Here is a 15,338-nt window from a genome sequence, read left to right as displayed (position 1 = left end):
CCTATTTAAGAGGTGGTTTCTGAACACCTACTGTAGTCACTCTTTGATAAAGTGCCGTCGAGGCAGGAATCGCGTCAGAGGACTACCATCTGTTTGTGCTTTGGCTATATGCTGAATAAATAGTTTATTTTAACCTGCCTCCAGCCCGCATTCTTTGCGGTGCTCAACCCGACCATCCTTTTTCTATTACGTACCCCTGGGATTGATGCACGCCATTCAAACGGACCAACAGTCTCATTGTGAGTATATCTTACCGAATTGACTGCAAGCTGTTTTTCTCTATATGAGTAGCCAGTGTGGACTTTGGTCAGCTTCAGCACGCTGCACGGAACAGGTGGGCACAACGGAGGAACATCACGGATCCATATTTATTTATATAGCGCCAAAAGTGTACTCAGCGCTTCACAAAGAATACAGTACAGGGTATTATAATAATACAATAAGTGCAGCAAAATCAGACAATAGGAAAGGAAATCCCTGCCCGAAGAGCTTACAATCTAAGAGGTTTGATGGGGAACTTACAGAGACAGCAGGTGAGGGAATAAGTGCTGTAGATGGCAGTGCTTGGTCACAATAGGTGGTGGGAGTGACTGAGTGTGGGACAGTAACCATGAGTGCAGGCTATTGGGATGCTTGATTTGTTGGGCAAGTTTTAAGGTTAGTCAGTATTAAAATGAGAGGGTAAACACAATTTACTGGGGTATATCTACAGCTTGGGTAGTATAAAAGGTCCGCTTTGCTCTAAACCTGATTAGTTTGGGTGATTTATATATATATATACTCTACATGCAACAGGACATTAGAAGCACCCCTTCAGGACTCAGCTGCTACCTCACATGTTCTTAAATAGGGCAGATACAGTATGTTCCAAAACAAGCAGATAATACACGCAAAAGTGTAGATGATTTTTAAGCCTTTTAAATCCCAAGCAAATACTTTGTTGTTGATACTGTGTATGTTCATTAATTCATGTGTAATTTTTGGGGAGCTGATACAGATGACACATTTTCTCAAACAACCTCAGGTTGCCGTCTATGTTCTCTGTGTCCTCTTCAAATATAGGGAAACTGTTGTAGCTTAGCCATGGGACATGGCTAATCACAGAATCCCTACTTCCCAATGAGGAGTGGTGATGGGGTAGCCCATCCCTGGTTGGTAGCCATGTTCTAACCCACATACCAGATGATAGCCATCAGTTCCTCAGTGGAGGCATTGGGCAACAGATAGACCAACATCTGCCAAGAGTGAGGACAAAGGCCTTTGAGGTGCATCTCAGTCACTGGGCTCATTCTCTAAGCTGGGAAATCTGGTCACGGGCCAATGGGGTGATGCTGGACACAAGGGGGCTTGATTGCTCTATGGGCTCTTCTGTCTCCTCGGTCTCATGCTGCAGTAGATCACAGAGGATGTCCACCTTGGATAAACCCTCCATGGGTACACCAACTTCATGGTACACTGAGTTACTAGCTCTTCCTTGGGCCACCCTCTGTATCAGCTAGCCATCTTCTGTCACTACTTCATCAGCTAAACTAATTGAGGGGGAAAGAGTATTGGCCATGCCAAGCACTGTGCCACGGTAACCCTGAATTCTGAGCACTCTTATCTGAGACCTTTTAAGTGCTGAAACACCCACAAGTATTATAGCCCTGAGCCTGGTGATCCCACCTCTGCCACCAGAAATAAGCCTGTCACGATTGGAGTTGACCAGACAACCTTGGGATCACAATTACCTTATAAAAATACAATAATTGCTGAGTAAACGAAAGATGTTAAAATGAGGATATTGCAACTGCTTACATATATTGAGATATAACTAGATTCAGCTAGCACTCTAGCCTCAGTGGACAGAATTTTGAGATATTATTGCTCTCACAATAAAGAACAATAAAATACAATATAATCGATAAGTATATATAAAATAATACACACAAATATAAGTCCATATGAGTATATATATATATAGAGTCCAATCCAAAACTTGTATGGGTGATGCTGCTTCTTTCACTGGATCCAACCCTCGGGTACAAGATTAAAAGCTATAGAAAAAAAGAAGAAGAAGAAAGCGCAAAACCCATAGTGCAGTATCACAGATTTAATGCGTGAAAGTAACGGTTAAAAACACTTACAGACGTAAGTAGATAGAGAGCACATCAATATGTGTGATGATCCTTGATGAAGTAACCACCGGAACCGCCGTAATGTCCCCGTCTCCTGCCAGCAGGTTTCCTTCAGTCTTTAGCTCCTTCCCTCTCCGATTGGTGCGGCTCCGCTTCTGCATTACGTGTCTTTGTGACGTCACCGCGTTCACGTGCTCGCGCCGTCTAGAGGGAGTTGGTTCTGGGGCTGACGTACACTCCCTTGCCGGTTGATGCGGACAGAATCCGTGTCCTCCACTGTTAAACCAACTTTTCCAATTCAGCAGCCTTAGTAGAAACAGCCCTATGCGTTTCTGACCCAGCTGCGTAGGTGCAGTGCTGCCGCTGCCAACACATTGTCTTTTCACCAGCTTAAGTGAGTTGTCTGTAAAGTATCTTCAGACTCCAGAAGCATCTTATGGAATAGCATTGCTTAGTACATATGGTCCATCTCTTTTCTTTCTTCATTGTTCTTTGACTTCGTATTTATTTTCTCTCTCACTCTGTTGTCCCTGTCTCTGTTTTGCTCTCAGTATCTCACTCTCTCCTTTTCTCTCCTGCTATCTAAATTAGGCATCTTCCCCCTGCCTCAGGGTGAACAGTTGTTATATTCTGCAGTTGAGGTTGGAAAGCTTTAAGTGTCTGATAAGAGACAGATTTACAGTGCCTTCTTTGTGTATTCATCTTTCACAGAACACAAAGCAGTATCATTTGCACTTTAATGACGCTAATTTCCTTAGTAAACACACTCTCTGTTCCAGATGGGCCTACAATGCATTGCAATACATTGTGTTGCAGACCTCTAGCACTGAAGTGATTCATTTTATGTCTACTAAGTGGTAAGCTCCTTTAAACTGCCCAGCTTGCTTTGTTCTGGAGAATTCTTTCTGCTGTGAGCAGCCTATTTGGGGGAATCGGGTACATAACCTGGAAACCTATTTTCTGTCCTTGGGAAATGAATAGGATTCTCACTGTGAGTTTGTTGTACATTGTCTCTGCATCATTATTTCCACAGTTACTTAGGCAGAACTAAGCCACAGAATAGGAAACCAGCACAACCTACATGTAAAAGTAGGTAAAGCATGTTCTGTAAATGTCAGGCTTACTGTAACTTGACACTAGGCTGACTACTCTTCTGTAACAGCCCACATTTTCTAGCAATTGTTAATAAGGTTATTAAGAATTTGAATCAGTGTTAGGACCTGTGAATTATGGTCATGCCTTGGAGGGGCTCATAGGCTTACAATGCTTTGGCCAAAGTGTTAAACTAAATGACCCTTTTATTCATGAGATATATAGGAATTTCACTGGTATTTTTGCCATTGGATGTAGCACTGGGCTCAGTTTGTGTTTATTTGTAGTATATATTGCCATGCCCAGTAGCACTCCTTTTTTACATTTACATATATATATTATGGTAACTTTTGGGGCTCAAATGAGTTTACTGGGTATTTGTGTGTTACATAACCTGGAAGCCTATTTTCTGTCCTTAGGAAATGAATAGGATTCTGACTGGGAGTTTGTTGTACATTCTCTCTGCATCATTATTTCCACAGTTACAGAGGCAGAACTAAGCCACAGAATAGGAAACCAACACAACCTACACAAGAGGTAAAGCATGTTCTGTAAATGTCAGGCTTACTGTAACTGACAATAGGCTGACTACTCTTCTGTAACAGACCACATTTTCTAGCAATTCTAAATACAGCTAACAAGGTTCTGCATGCGGTGAGGGTGCAGAATAAAGGAAGCCTGTGCAGTGCAGCTCATACATTCTCATTGCATTTTACTGTATGACAATGAAGGGTTTAAAGCAGCTCTGGCTATGAAAAGCAGGGCAATCTCCCAGCAATGCTGCAGTGTATAGCAATCCTGGGTCTCATTTTCTTTGACGGAAACAGCTCTTACAATACCCACAGCTCTCAAAGCAGGCATTGCCACGTGTGCCATGGGAATCGTGGTGTGTGGTGCCCAACCGTTCTGCCGGCATTTACCCGCACAATAATAGAGATTTCGCTAGCAGTGGTTGTGGGAGGTGGTGTTGGAGAAGCCATAGGGTTTCAAATCTGTCATTTTTGGGGAGGAGCTGGTAGAGTAATGTGTATCAGGTGTCACAATACTGCTGGCTCTAAAAACATCATCATATATTGTATATCCAGCACACAGAATATAATTTAAGTTCCAATATCACTTTCCCGTCCTGATTTTGAAGCTCTAGCAGGGCAGATTTAAGAGAGAACTAGGTGAAAGTCCAAGCCTTGGTAGACTTGATGAGTGCAGAGTGTGTGCTGGAGGTCTGAGCATGATGTGGTGCGTACCATGGTATAGCTGTCGGTGCATTTATTTGTAGCCAGAGGGAATAACTGCAATACTGCGAGGGATCAATGGAGAGCCATGAGAAGAAGCATTGTGGCATGTTGTTAATGTCACCACAAAGTTACAGTACTGAGGAGGACAGACTGATCGTGCCCAGCTCACTTCGTGAAAGAACTTGTACAGCTCCCACTGCACAGGCATATATAACGTATACCCAGCTCACTGAGTCGAAAGAGGAGAAGGACTGGACCCAATAAAGCCTGGCTGAGAGGGTGTACAAAGAGCTGTGACATCACTACAACTTAATGGTGCGTGCATGGAACCTGTGTGAGTGAATGTAATGGGAGGGTGTGATCTCCCCGTGCAAGGGGTCTGGGCGGCTGTTCTCATACACTGTGGTGCTGAAGGGACAGCTCTCAGCTCAGCTCCTCGGGTTATCATTGTATGAACATTAGATGAGCTCAGATCACACCCGGATCTGGGTATTTATTTATCACCCGGACATTGCTTCTGGTAATCAGGGGAATTTATTTATCAGTCGGTCTCGGCATCTGGTGATCAGGGGAGTTTCATTTATCACCCGCTTGCTGATTTATGTATTTCCAAGTAAAGTGCTTGCTAGAAATGTTTTAGTGAGACAGATCCCTGGGTCATACAGAGAGAACCACAGAAAGATCATAGCAGCATAGCAGGTATCCCGTGCCAGCCCGGGACAGTCCTGCGGCAGAAGGAGACCCCCTGGACCTGCAGCAGCCGTCCGGGATCATGCTGGATTCGTCATCTAGACCTGAGCTGGAAAATGACTCCTTCCTCTTGTTCAATGACTCCTGCCTGGGAGGGATGCTTTTTGAGTGCAGCAACAGCTCGGAGGAAAATCACAGTGACCCCCCGAGACCACCCATGCTGGTAGATGCGTGGCTGGTCCCTCTGTTCTTTGCCATGCTCATGGTGGTGGGACTGGCAGGAAACTCACTGGTTATATATGTCATCTCCAAACACAAGCAGATGAGGACAGTCACCAACTTCTACATAGGTAAGAGGGGAAGAGGATGGGAGGTGCAGGGTATGTAGTGCCTGGTTAGCAGATCATACCCATCTAGCACTGAAGGGATTAGGAGTATTACCGTACTCAGTACATTTCTCTGCTGTGTTACAGACACTTTATTAGTATTCACCATACTTAGCACTGCCAGCTTAAGGATGTCATTCATACGTGCTGTTGTTTCTTGACCCCCAGCCGAAAATATACTCTTGCAAAATATTCACCTTACACAATTTAAAAGAAAAAAGAAGAACCCGGGATCTTTTCTGTGCCCGGCAATGAAAACTATTTTAAAATATATATATATATTATTTTACCCATTGTCACCCCACTTCACAGACAACAGTGCCCAGAGTCCACTAACAGTGCAGTGTCTGATGGAAGTAATTCTAAAAATGTTATAAATATGCTGTAAGATAGAAAGGACACGCTTCTTCACGTCAGTGGTCCCTTACTAGAAGGTGCATTCCTTTTTGTCCATGGTGTATAAACTAACCCATATATTCAGTGTCTACAAAAGGCAGCAAAGGATGCTAGCTGGGAATTGCTGCAGTGCACAGGAATCTGTTGCCCTCTTTTAAAGTTGCTCTTCATTTTGAAGTCACTGTGTTTGCTTCTATCCCCTTTGCGCATCCAAATCCCCAAAGCTCCATTAGGACACTTAATGTGCCATTAACCAACTCAATGTCACGTTTTGACTAATGGTGCATCTTCCCAGGGCAATAACATAACGTTAACCCCTGTTTTCTCCTGTAAAAGGCATAGCATTAACTATACCGGCTGTTAGTGATAATGATATGTAAATGATATGCAGCTGAGGCATTATAACAGAAAAGAAGACATCAAAATAACTCAATCACTAAAGAATATTTGTGTAAATACTCCATCAAAAATATCAGTGAAAAATTTTTTATATACTCGGTGAAAAAATATATAATAATAACTTTATTTCATATAGAGCTTTTCTCCCAATGGGACTCAAAGTGCTTCACAATTATAATATAGTGGGTGGAAGCAGCATGGTACATAAGATTATTTACAAATACAATGAAAATGTGTGTGTGTGTGTGTGTGTGTGTGTGTGTGTGTGTGTGTGTGTGTGTGTGTGTGTGTGTGTGTGTGTGTGTGTGTGTGTGTGTGTGTGTGTGTGTGTGTGTGTGTGTGTGTGTGTGTGTGTGTGTGTGTGTGTGTGTGTGTGTGTGTGTGTGTGTGTTTTGATTCAAATCTGTCTTTTAGAAAAATCCACTTAATCCAGATGGCAGATAATGAAACCTTGCATCTGTCATTCTCCTATACAGGGTGCTTTATTCTCCAAGTGTTATTTGTATATGTAACCCTCCCTGCCCAGTTTCCTAGGGAGGTTACATCAGTGTGATGTATATATGGCTTTGCATGTTTTACCATGACTCAGGGTGCTGGAATTCAGGCGGCTGGTCGATGAGGTGGCAAGATTGTATAATAATGGGAACCAGAAACCTTTATAGCACAACTGTCATTTATTGTTGTCCCCAAACACAGGGACCGCTCATCCATATATTGACAACTTTGCACTGTATTTTATATTAGACATACATGAATATGCTTCTTCCATCAGTGCTCACTCCTAACACTTGTATAGAGGTACATATCTTGTTTCTTTACTGTGCTAAGGCCAGAATCCCCCCCCCCCCCCTGTTATTGGTCTAGGACATCTCTCCTCCTTTTATCTGTAATACTAGGCCCCTTGGGTCCTGTATATGTAACCCAATACCTTGGCCTTTATGGTAACTGCCACTTCCACTTCAGCCTGGGAGGAATGTCAATGAAGATCCGTGGTTTGAGCCGATCTGCCGACATCTGAGGATCCTCATTATTCAGGGCCTCTGTTGCATGCCGTTTCACATGACTGTCTTTGACTTCCTTAGTCTTCTCTAGGGATCCTGACTAACAAGGTTGCTATCCCTGTCTATAACATAACAAAGTAGGGGGGCCTGGTCTATACTATTACCTTAAGAACATGGGTGTCTACTCTCCCCGAGGCTACTCTCCTCATGTCCTCCTGGAACCTAAACTTCTAGAACAGTCCCTCCTCAAATACCCATGTGGGATGTCTGGATCCCCATAGCAACCCAGGGTTGGGGCTTCGCAAACACTACCACTTTAGGAATAGATTGTGTGCTATTTCTTTATCTGTTACTGGTCTTATTGACCATTTTCTAGCAACTCCTTTTTGCTCTCAAAATTGCTTATTAACTGTACCAGTTATCAACTGTTTATTGGTTGCAAGCCTTTCAAGCAGCACCGCCGACTTGAGCCAATCCATCACAACTGTGGTAGCAGTGCAGGGGATTTCCTTTTCATCTACACCCACTCACATACCATTCAGCCGACAGAGACGTGTGGCGCTCAGTGCCGAGGACCAGGAGGGGGTGCATTCCCTACCAGAGTTGATATCCATCTGCCACACTGTAAGTGCCTGTCCATCAGAGGGATTGAGAATACAGTTTATGTGAAGCCGATTTCACCCCCCGCCCCCCCCCTTCCATCTCTAGAGGGACTGTCTACACTACCCAACCAGGAGCGGGTGTCTTCCCCACCGGCTGTACCATCTATCTATGTGTGGACATTCAATCTTCCGCTAACACTTGGCAGTTGTTTTGTTCAGAAACCAGCATCCATCTTATGACACCTATGGAAGTCCGGTAACAATGTATCACTGTTAACTCCCTATGTAGCACTTGCTTATGTGCTGTTTTATTATGTGTTTTTTATTCAACAACTAAAGATTCAAATATATGAAGCTTGCGCTGGTATTTTTCTTATCAATTTTCCCTTGGTGTTTTGAGCCAACATTTTCCCTAGCTGTACTCTTCATATTTAGAGCTTATTTGCACCCAGGATTTAGGTTAATTTCTTAACCCATTATACACATCAATATCACAATTTCATTTTGAGCGCACCTTTTACACTTTTTTTCAGAGACACCATGCGTGTCATACCAACTTTTGGGCACAATCCTGCAGCAAATCCGCGTTGCTATGGGAATGCCTCTGCAGGGGTCATTTCAGACTCTTGTGTAGCCAAATGGGGTGCATTTTACATCAGACATACAGTACATGAATATGGTTCTTCCATCAGTGCCCACTCTTAACACTTGAATGGAGGTACATATCTTGTTTCTTTACTGTGCTTAGACCCCCCCCCCCCCCCTCCTCCTTATTGGTCTGGGAAGTCTCTCCTCATTTTCTCAGTAATACTAGGCTACTTGGGGATCCTAACAGGTCAAGTATACTGTAGGTAACCCAATACATTGGCCTTTATGGTAAATGCCACTTCCACTTCAACCTGAGAGAAATGTCAATGGGGATCTGTGGTTAGAGCTGATCCACCAGCATCTGTGACTCCTGATTACTGAGGCCCTCTGTCGCATGCAGTTTCATATAAAATCGGTCTTCTCTAGGGATCCTAACTAACAAGGTTACTATGCCTATCTATGAGAAACTGTACATAATACCACGCTCCTCCCTATAGAAGTTTGCTGCTGGTAAAAAGATAGGCCTTACATATAGGAAAACAAAAAGAACGATTCCTGCGCTCCTACCAATTAGGCTAAAATAAAATAATAATCTCATGAAAAAGGGTCATTTTGTTAAACCCTTTGGCCAAAGCATTTATAAGCCTGCATGCCACGACAAGGCATACCCGTATGCAGGTACCTAAACTGAATATATGTATTAATTGTCCCATGGACTGGTGGAAAAATGTGTGAAAGCCCTGAAGGGGTTAAATAAAGCATAAGCTTATGTGAGTATAACATAATAAAGTAGGGGGGTCTAGACTCTATTATTTCCTTAAGAACATGGGTAACTACTCTCCCCCAGGCTCCTCTCCTCAGGTTCTCCTGGAACCTAACCTTCTAGAACAGTCCCGCTTCCTTAAATACTCCTGCGTGATGTCTGAATCCCCATAGCAACCCCACACTTCCATCGAACTTCACACCGGTTCCCAACTCCTTATACCCAGCGTCCCTGAGCTCTTAACATATGCAGCGTCACATAAGCTTTTTGAAGTGATGGTGGCTCAGATGGGAAAAAACGTCTGACTTTGCTATCCCAACGCGTTTCATGATGTCAGTCAATTCATCAAGGATTTACGCCTTTGGGATAGCCAGGCAAAAATACTACTGGCAGGCTTTGCACTTTTCTCTTTTTTCTTAAGGCGTTATGACATTGCACATCTACTGAGATCTGTTAAGGTCCTACCTAAAACGTGGAGCTACATCCCGACAATAAAATAGGGCTTTTACAGGATTGGGATGGGTGGAACACCACAGTTAGGTATCATTTAACTAACATTGCATTATTTCCCTCTCCTCTCTTTCTCAACTTGAGCTAAAAAAAACCTATTTCAGGGTCTGGCTCAGAGTAATGCTAAGACGTACTTAACTTAAAGATGTGCTATAATAACATGATGTTTCGCTAATGCCAATGAGATGAAGGATGGCCATTGTCTTTGCATTCAATTCGCTTTGAGGTTACACGTTAACTTCAGGAAACGTAATGCCTGTTGCTGTTCTAGGTTAAGTCACCTTATGAGCCCTGATTGAACTGAGCTTTGTCCGCCTCTAGTAAACTTAGTTCATGCAGTGATGGGATTCAATACTGTTCTGGACTCATTACTGATAAATATTTGTCTCTTGGCTTCTGAGATTTTCCCAATAACACTTCATTCCCATATTGCACTGCATGCATCATTTCAGCTCCCACTCACCCCTGTGTGTCGCTCAATTTCCTACTGTTTCTTACTACAGTGGAAGTGTCATGTGGCTCAGCTTTACTATTAACTTCATGTTGTATGTTAATACTTTTACGCTTCATGAACTTTCCCACAATGCAATCCTTTGCTGGTAAGAATAAGAGGTTATATCAGAGGATATTGATCACATGTAGGTGAATGATGCAGCAGCAGAGAATTGTAATATTACATTTTGTGCATCAATGTTACACTATACAGTATATTCAGCCCCAAACTCCATAAATAACCCTTACATTGTGTGTAAAAATGCAGATACAGTACCACCACCAGTATTTCTACCTCATCTACAGCCGATTGAAGAGGACTAAGGGAAGTATTCATCACTGCAGAACCAGGGCACATTAAAACAGCACTGGGTTTATCAGAGAAAAAAAATAACATTGCTTTTCTTGATAAATCTGTTACTTTTTTTTAATAGTGATTGCAGGTGGGACTTTGGTGAGCAGTAACCCCCAAAGTATTAGACAGGTGGGCATTATTGGCAGGGCATGATAATAGGAACGTCCTATTGGTAATCATTTCCAGAGATGTTCATAATGAAACTTGGGGAAACTCTTGGAGAACGTGTGATATTTATTGGCAGCCGGAGTCTTCAATCAGTTTCCCAAAGCAAAAGCGCAACAGGAGTATCCTAATCTAATTTCAAATATTTTAATACTTACAAATGTTGAAGAATAATCATTATTCGCATCTATTTTAACATATTTATATAGATTACCTTACAAGTGATTTTTAGTTTGAACAAAATTGCACTTAGTTGCCTGGGCAACTACTATACATGTAGAAGCAGAGAATGCAATAGCCACTTCAGGTAGGGTCTCAATGGCTTATATAAACATTACTGCAGTCACAGAGTGAAGCAGGTCTTTGCCACAAAAAAGGTTCTAAAGGCATCTAAAGAGGTTACAACAAGTATCATCTATACTGGTAAATCATCCACTGTTACATTGTGAATAGCCCTGACACCTTTATTCAGATATACATATCAATGGAATGGTGAGTAAGAAAAGCCTGTTAGGATGACTCATTAAAATGTTTTTTTGTTTTTTTAAAGAACAACACTGGTCTCTGTTATTCCGCAGACCAAGGCCATCTCTTAGGTCTGAGTTGTCCCCAGATAATGAGAAGTCCATGGGACATGCCATGAAGGTCACCCTGTAGTGACTGCTTTGTAGAAGCAGTTCTGTCGCTGGCTTATTGGATCACCAGCCCAGATCCGATCGGATCTGCACTAAGGGTCACAGACTGTTCATAATGGGATGTCAAAAATCGTACTAAGCACTGCTACTTTATATATTTTTTACCTAATAAAGAATCTTCCAACTTTTTGTTTGAAGAAAATCGGATTTTAATAAGTGCGCTCTTTCTGTTGTCAAAATATAGCATCCACATTTCTTTTTCTCATTAATTGCATGTCAAGTTTGCCCCAGTTTCAGGAAGACTTGCTTTCCCATCTTGATTGCAAGTTGGGTGGCTCTGTACACAATACAGAGCAGTAAAAAGCTTCTCTACTCCCATCTTAACAAGCTACTTATTTATCAAATGTTTTACCAGGAAGTAATGCATTGAGAGTTACCTCTCGTTTTCAAGTATGTCCTGGGCACAGAGTTATAACAAAACATGGTTACATTAAATGAAGAGAGGTTATACAGTCAATTCACAGACATTTCATTGACAGTTAGAGTTGGAAAATTGGGTGCAGGGGATAAAAGGGCTGGAGAGTTTCAGATTGAAATACAGCACTTTTAACACCAATAAACATCAGCGAACTGCAGCAAACGGCTCACACACTTTGGCTGCCCTTCGGCTGCGCCAAAGGCAGTGCGCCTTTGGGGCAATGCAGATGTAGACTGAAGGGGTTCAGATTTAATGCAGCTGGGATTTCAGAGTTCTTTTGTCCTCCAGGGCATTAGTATTCCAGAAGGTGGGGCTGACGAAACACAGCAATAAGCAAATGCAGAGATTAACCCTTGGTATGCTGGTTATGGGCAGAGGAGAGCTGCTCTTGGGGAACCCCATCAGGCGTCCGCCTTTGGGGCGATGCAGATGTAGACTGAAGGGGTTCTGAATGAATGCAGCTGTGATTTCAGTGTCCTTTGTCCTCCAGGACATTAGCATTCCAGAGGGTGGGGCTGAGGAAACACAGCAGTAATAAAACGAGGAGATTAACCCTAGCACACTGGTTATGTGCAGAGGGGAGCAGCTCTTGGGGAACCCCATCCGATGTCTGCCTTTGAGGTGACGCAGATGAACACTGAAGGGGTTCTAAATGAACGCAGCTGGTCTATATTTACTAGAAATTGCTCCTAATTGCAGCATCAGGATAGGACCACTACATATTTTGCATACATTTAAGAAGCTGCTGATCTGGTTTAAAAACTGCCAGGCAGAAATGTAGTACATGAGACTGGGAAAACACCAGCAAAAGTTGAGCTTTTTACAATACATTTGAGTGTTTGTACAAGACCCCCAGCGTCTACAAAACGTCTCCATCCAGTGTTATCCGAAAGTGAAGCTCAGTGCTACTACCCTATGCCACATTTCAGTGCCTTTCACCTAAATATGACCCAAGAAGAAACACAGAGGGATGATGTACATACACATGGTGAGAGCTGACCCTTACAGCAGGCATCCAGCAAGTTTCTTAAATGTTTATGGGCTGATTCCCTAAAGGTCCTCCTGTGATTTTTAAAGCTGCACACCAAACAATATCCCACATGTTATATATATATATATATATATATATATATATATTGGTGAAGATGACCTAGGCGCAAAAAGGGGAAGGGGACATATTGTGTTATAATAGGAAATCCACAATAAAATAAATCAAAAAACAGAGCACTGTCAAGGAAGGGGATCCCAAAGAACAACCGTGGGGCCGTGGACCTAATTGGCAGCATCTAGGATAGGGACAGGTAGTCATTTGGTAGCACCTCCTCCAGTATTGTGTTTTATCACTGTATTGTGTTTATCACTGTATTGTGTTTATCACTGTATTGAGTTTATATTTAATTTTGATGCGCTATTGTTCTTTCTTTTTATATATATATATATATATATATATATATATATATATATATATATATGTAAATCAGTTTTATACTATGAGAAAATACTTGTGCATTTAAAAAAAACTCTGAATGACATTTTTTATGTATTATAATATAACAAGCATTTTTGTCTCTATAGCAACCATTTACAAAGTCACATCCCCTTCCTCTTCTGAAACAGGCTGTGGCACACCCCTTTTGTGAGCCCAGCCCTATCTCTAGCAGTGCACCAATTATATATATAGTGACTGCCTGGTCACATGATTTTCCCCACAGAACTTTGCATCTTTGGTTCTCTTCTGCTGTACTGACAGCCATTTAGTAAACCCCCAAGCCGAATCTTCGCCGATCGATTGGCAACTTAGCTAATTACTTATCATTGTGCGGATTGTATTGATGCACATATTAAAGGGGAAACATTTTTTTTATTTTTTTTTTAAACGGCAGCTTGAACTGCTGCTTTAAACCAAATGGTGACGTTCCGTTTGGAAAAACAATAACATTAAATAGGCTTCTTTTTTTATTTTTAATAAAATCAGGTGCTATATTTTGACCCCAGGTTTGCAGACAGGAGGTTTGTGCTAATTGAGTATTTGCTTTCACAGGCTGTCAAAATCTTCTCACTCTGCACTTGCTGTGAGCAACTGTGGCCTGTCTGTGGGAGGAGGTATTTTAACAGTTCCCATGTTAAGTAGAACTTTCCGCCATATATTTTATGTTTATTTCTAGTACAAGGACAAAAAAAAAAACCCCCAAAGAAAAGGCTCTTCACTGTTGCACTCATGTTCTGAATAATGAATGAGTTAAAATAAATATCTTTCGTGAGTAGGTCATTTTAGAAAACAATACAGTGAAGTAGAAAATGTAAATAAACAACTAACAATATATACAACATGAATTCAAATTAATCAGAAGAAAGAAGAAATCTGAGCCAGAGAGCTATAAGCGAATGATGTTCACTGAGGAAACCTAATCTAATCAATTAATATAGCCACATGATTCTATTGCAGATAACAGGGCTCTAGTAGAGAATAGTGTATCTAGTCATATCAGAGCCCGTAGCTCTAGATGGTTAAATTGATGGTAATAACCCTTGATATATATACCTTAAACTGTTAACTGGCGTAGCTAGATGGTAACCTGTAGCAAGAAACCTACTGTCTCTGTGTAAAATCATGCCAGAGTCAGTGAAATTAGAGAGGATTATAACAAGTAATACAATATAATCTCTTGTATTCACTTGGGTGAAGATTAGAGTTAATGAAGCGCTGCAATAGAGCTCCAGGAATAGAGAGCCCTACCAAGTATGTAGTATATGGAAGGTATAGCTACAAATGTTGCAGAGGACATGCTGTAATAAACGTATAAACAGTACCCAAAGACCCTTTGAACTATCTGGTAATTTCTTAGAGAGAAGCGCTACATTAATTGGCAGAGCGCCCATTTCAAGCCTTAGCTAAACCATATTAATGACTAATGGGTATAGTCTGCAAGTACAAAAAATCGCTTTGGTAAAGTCTTTGATCCACGTCAAACATGATGGACAAACTACCTCAGACCACAGCGGATGTTGCTGTGACATCATCCACATGACGTGCCGCACATTTTGTGTTGCTCTGGCGCTTCTTGGTATTGTTAGTGCAGAATGATGTTGCTGTGTATCAACCAAAAATGTATTTGGTCAATGTTTGACCAATGTTTCATTATGTACAGTAGGTTAAAAAAATAATAAATATTTATATACAGTGTTCGACAATCCTATACATTTACACGCCCGGGGCGTGTACATTTAACCCCCGGGCGAGTAAATATTGGCCCAAGCAGCACACATGTTTGTTTTTTTAAATTTTACCTGCTCGCGCTGAAATTTCCCTGCTCGCGCTGACTGAAAAAAAAAAAACTCCCCCTACCTGACAGCTGATTGGTGCGCGCTCCCAGGCTTTGTGGACGCGCGGCCAGGCTCTATATGAGCCCGCCCCCAACGAGCAGCCATTCTTT

At 41.9% G+C, this 15,338-nt stretch overlaps 1 protein-coding gene across 1 annotated transcript in view; it reads left to right on the top strand.

The window, feature by feature from the left end:
- The first annotated feature begins 4,848 nt into the window (after positions 1–4,848).
- The window catches only part of KISS1R (KISS1 receptor), a 29,251-nt gene continuing 18,761 nt past the window's right edge, over positions 4,849–15,338 (top strand). Inside the window, exon 1 of the mRNA XM_075610191.1 lies at positions 4,849–5,484. Within this exon, the coding sequence (XP_075466306.1) occupies positions 5,217–5,484 (268 nt within the window). The 5' untranslated portion in view covers positions 4,849–5,216. The remainder of the gene's footprint in view (positions 5,485–15,338) is intronic.

Source organism: Ascaphus truei, chromosome 8, assembly GCF_040206685.1.
Source record: "Ascaphus truei isolate aAscTru1 chromosome 8, aAscTru1.hap1, whole genome shotgun sequence".
In the NCBI taxonomy this organism is placed as follows: domain Eukaryota; kingdom Metazoa; phylum Chordata; class Amphibia; order Anura; family Ascaphidae; genus Ascaphus; species Ascaphus truei.
The sequence above is the reverse complement of the archived record's forward strand: the minus strand, read 5'-3'. Positions and strand labels throughout refer to the sequence as shown.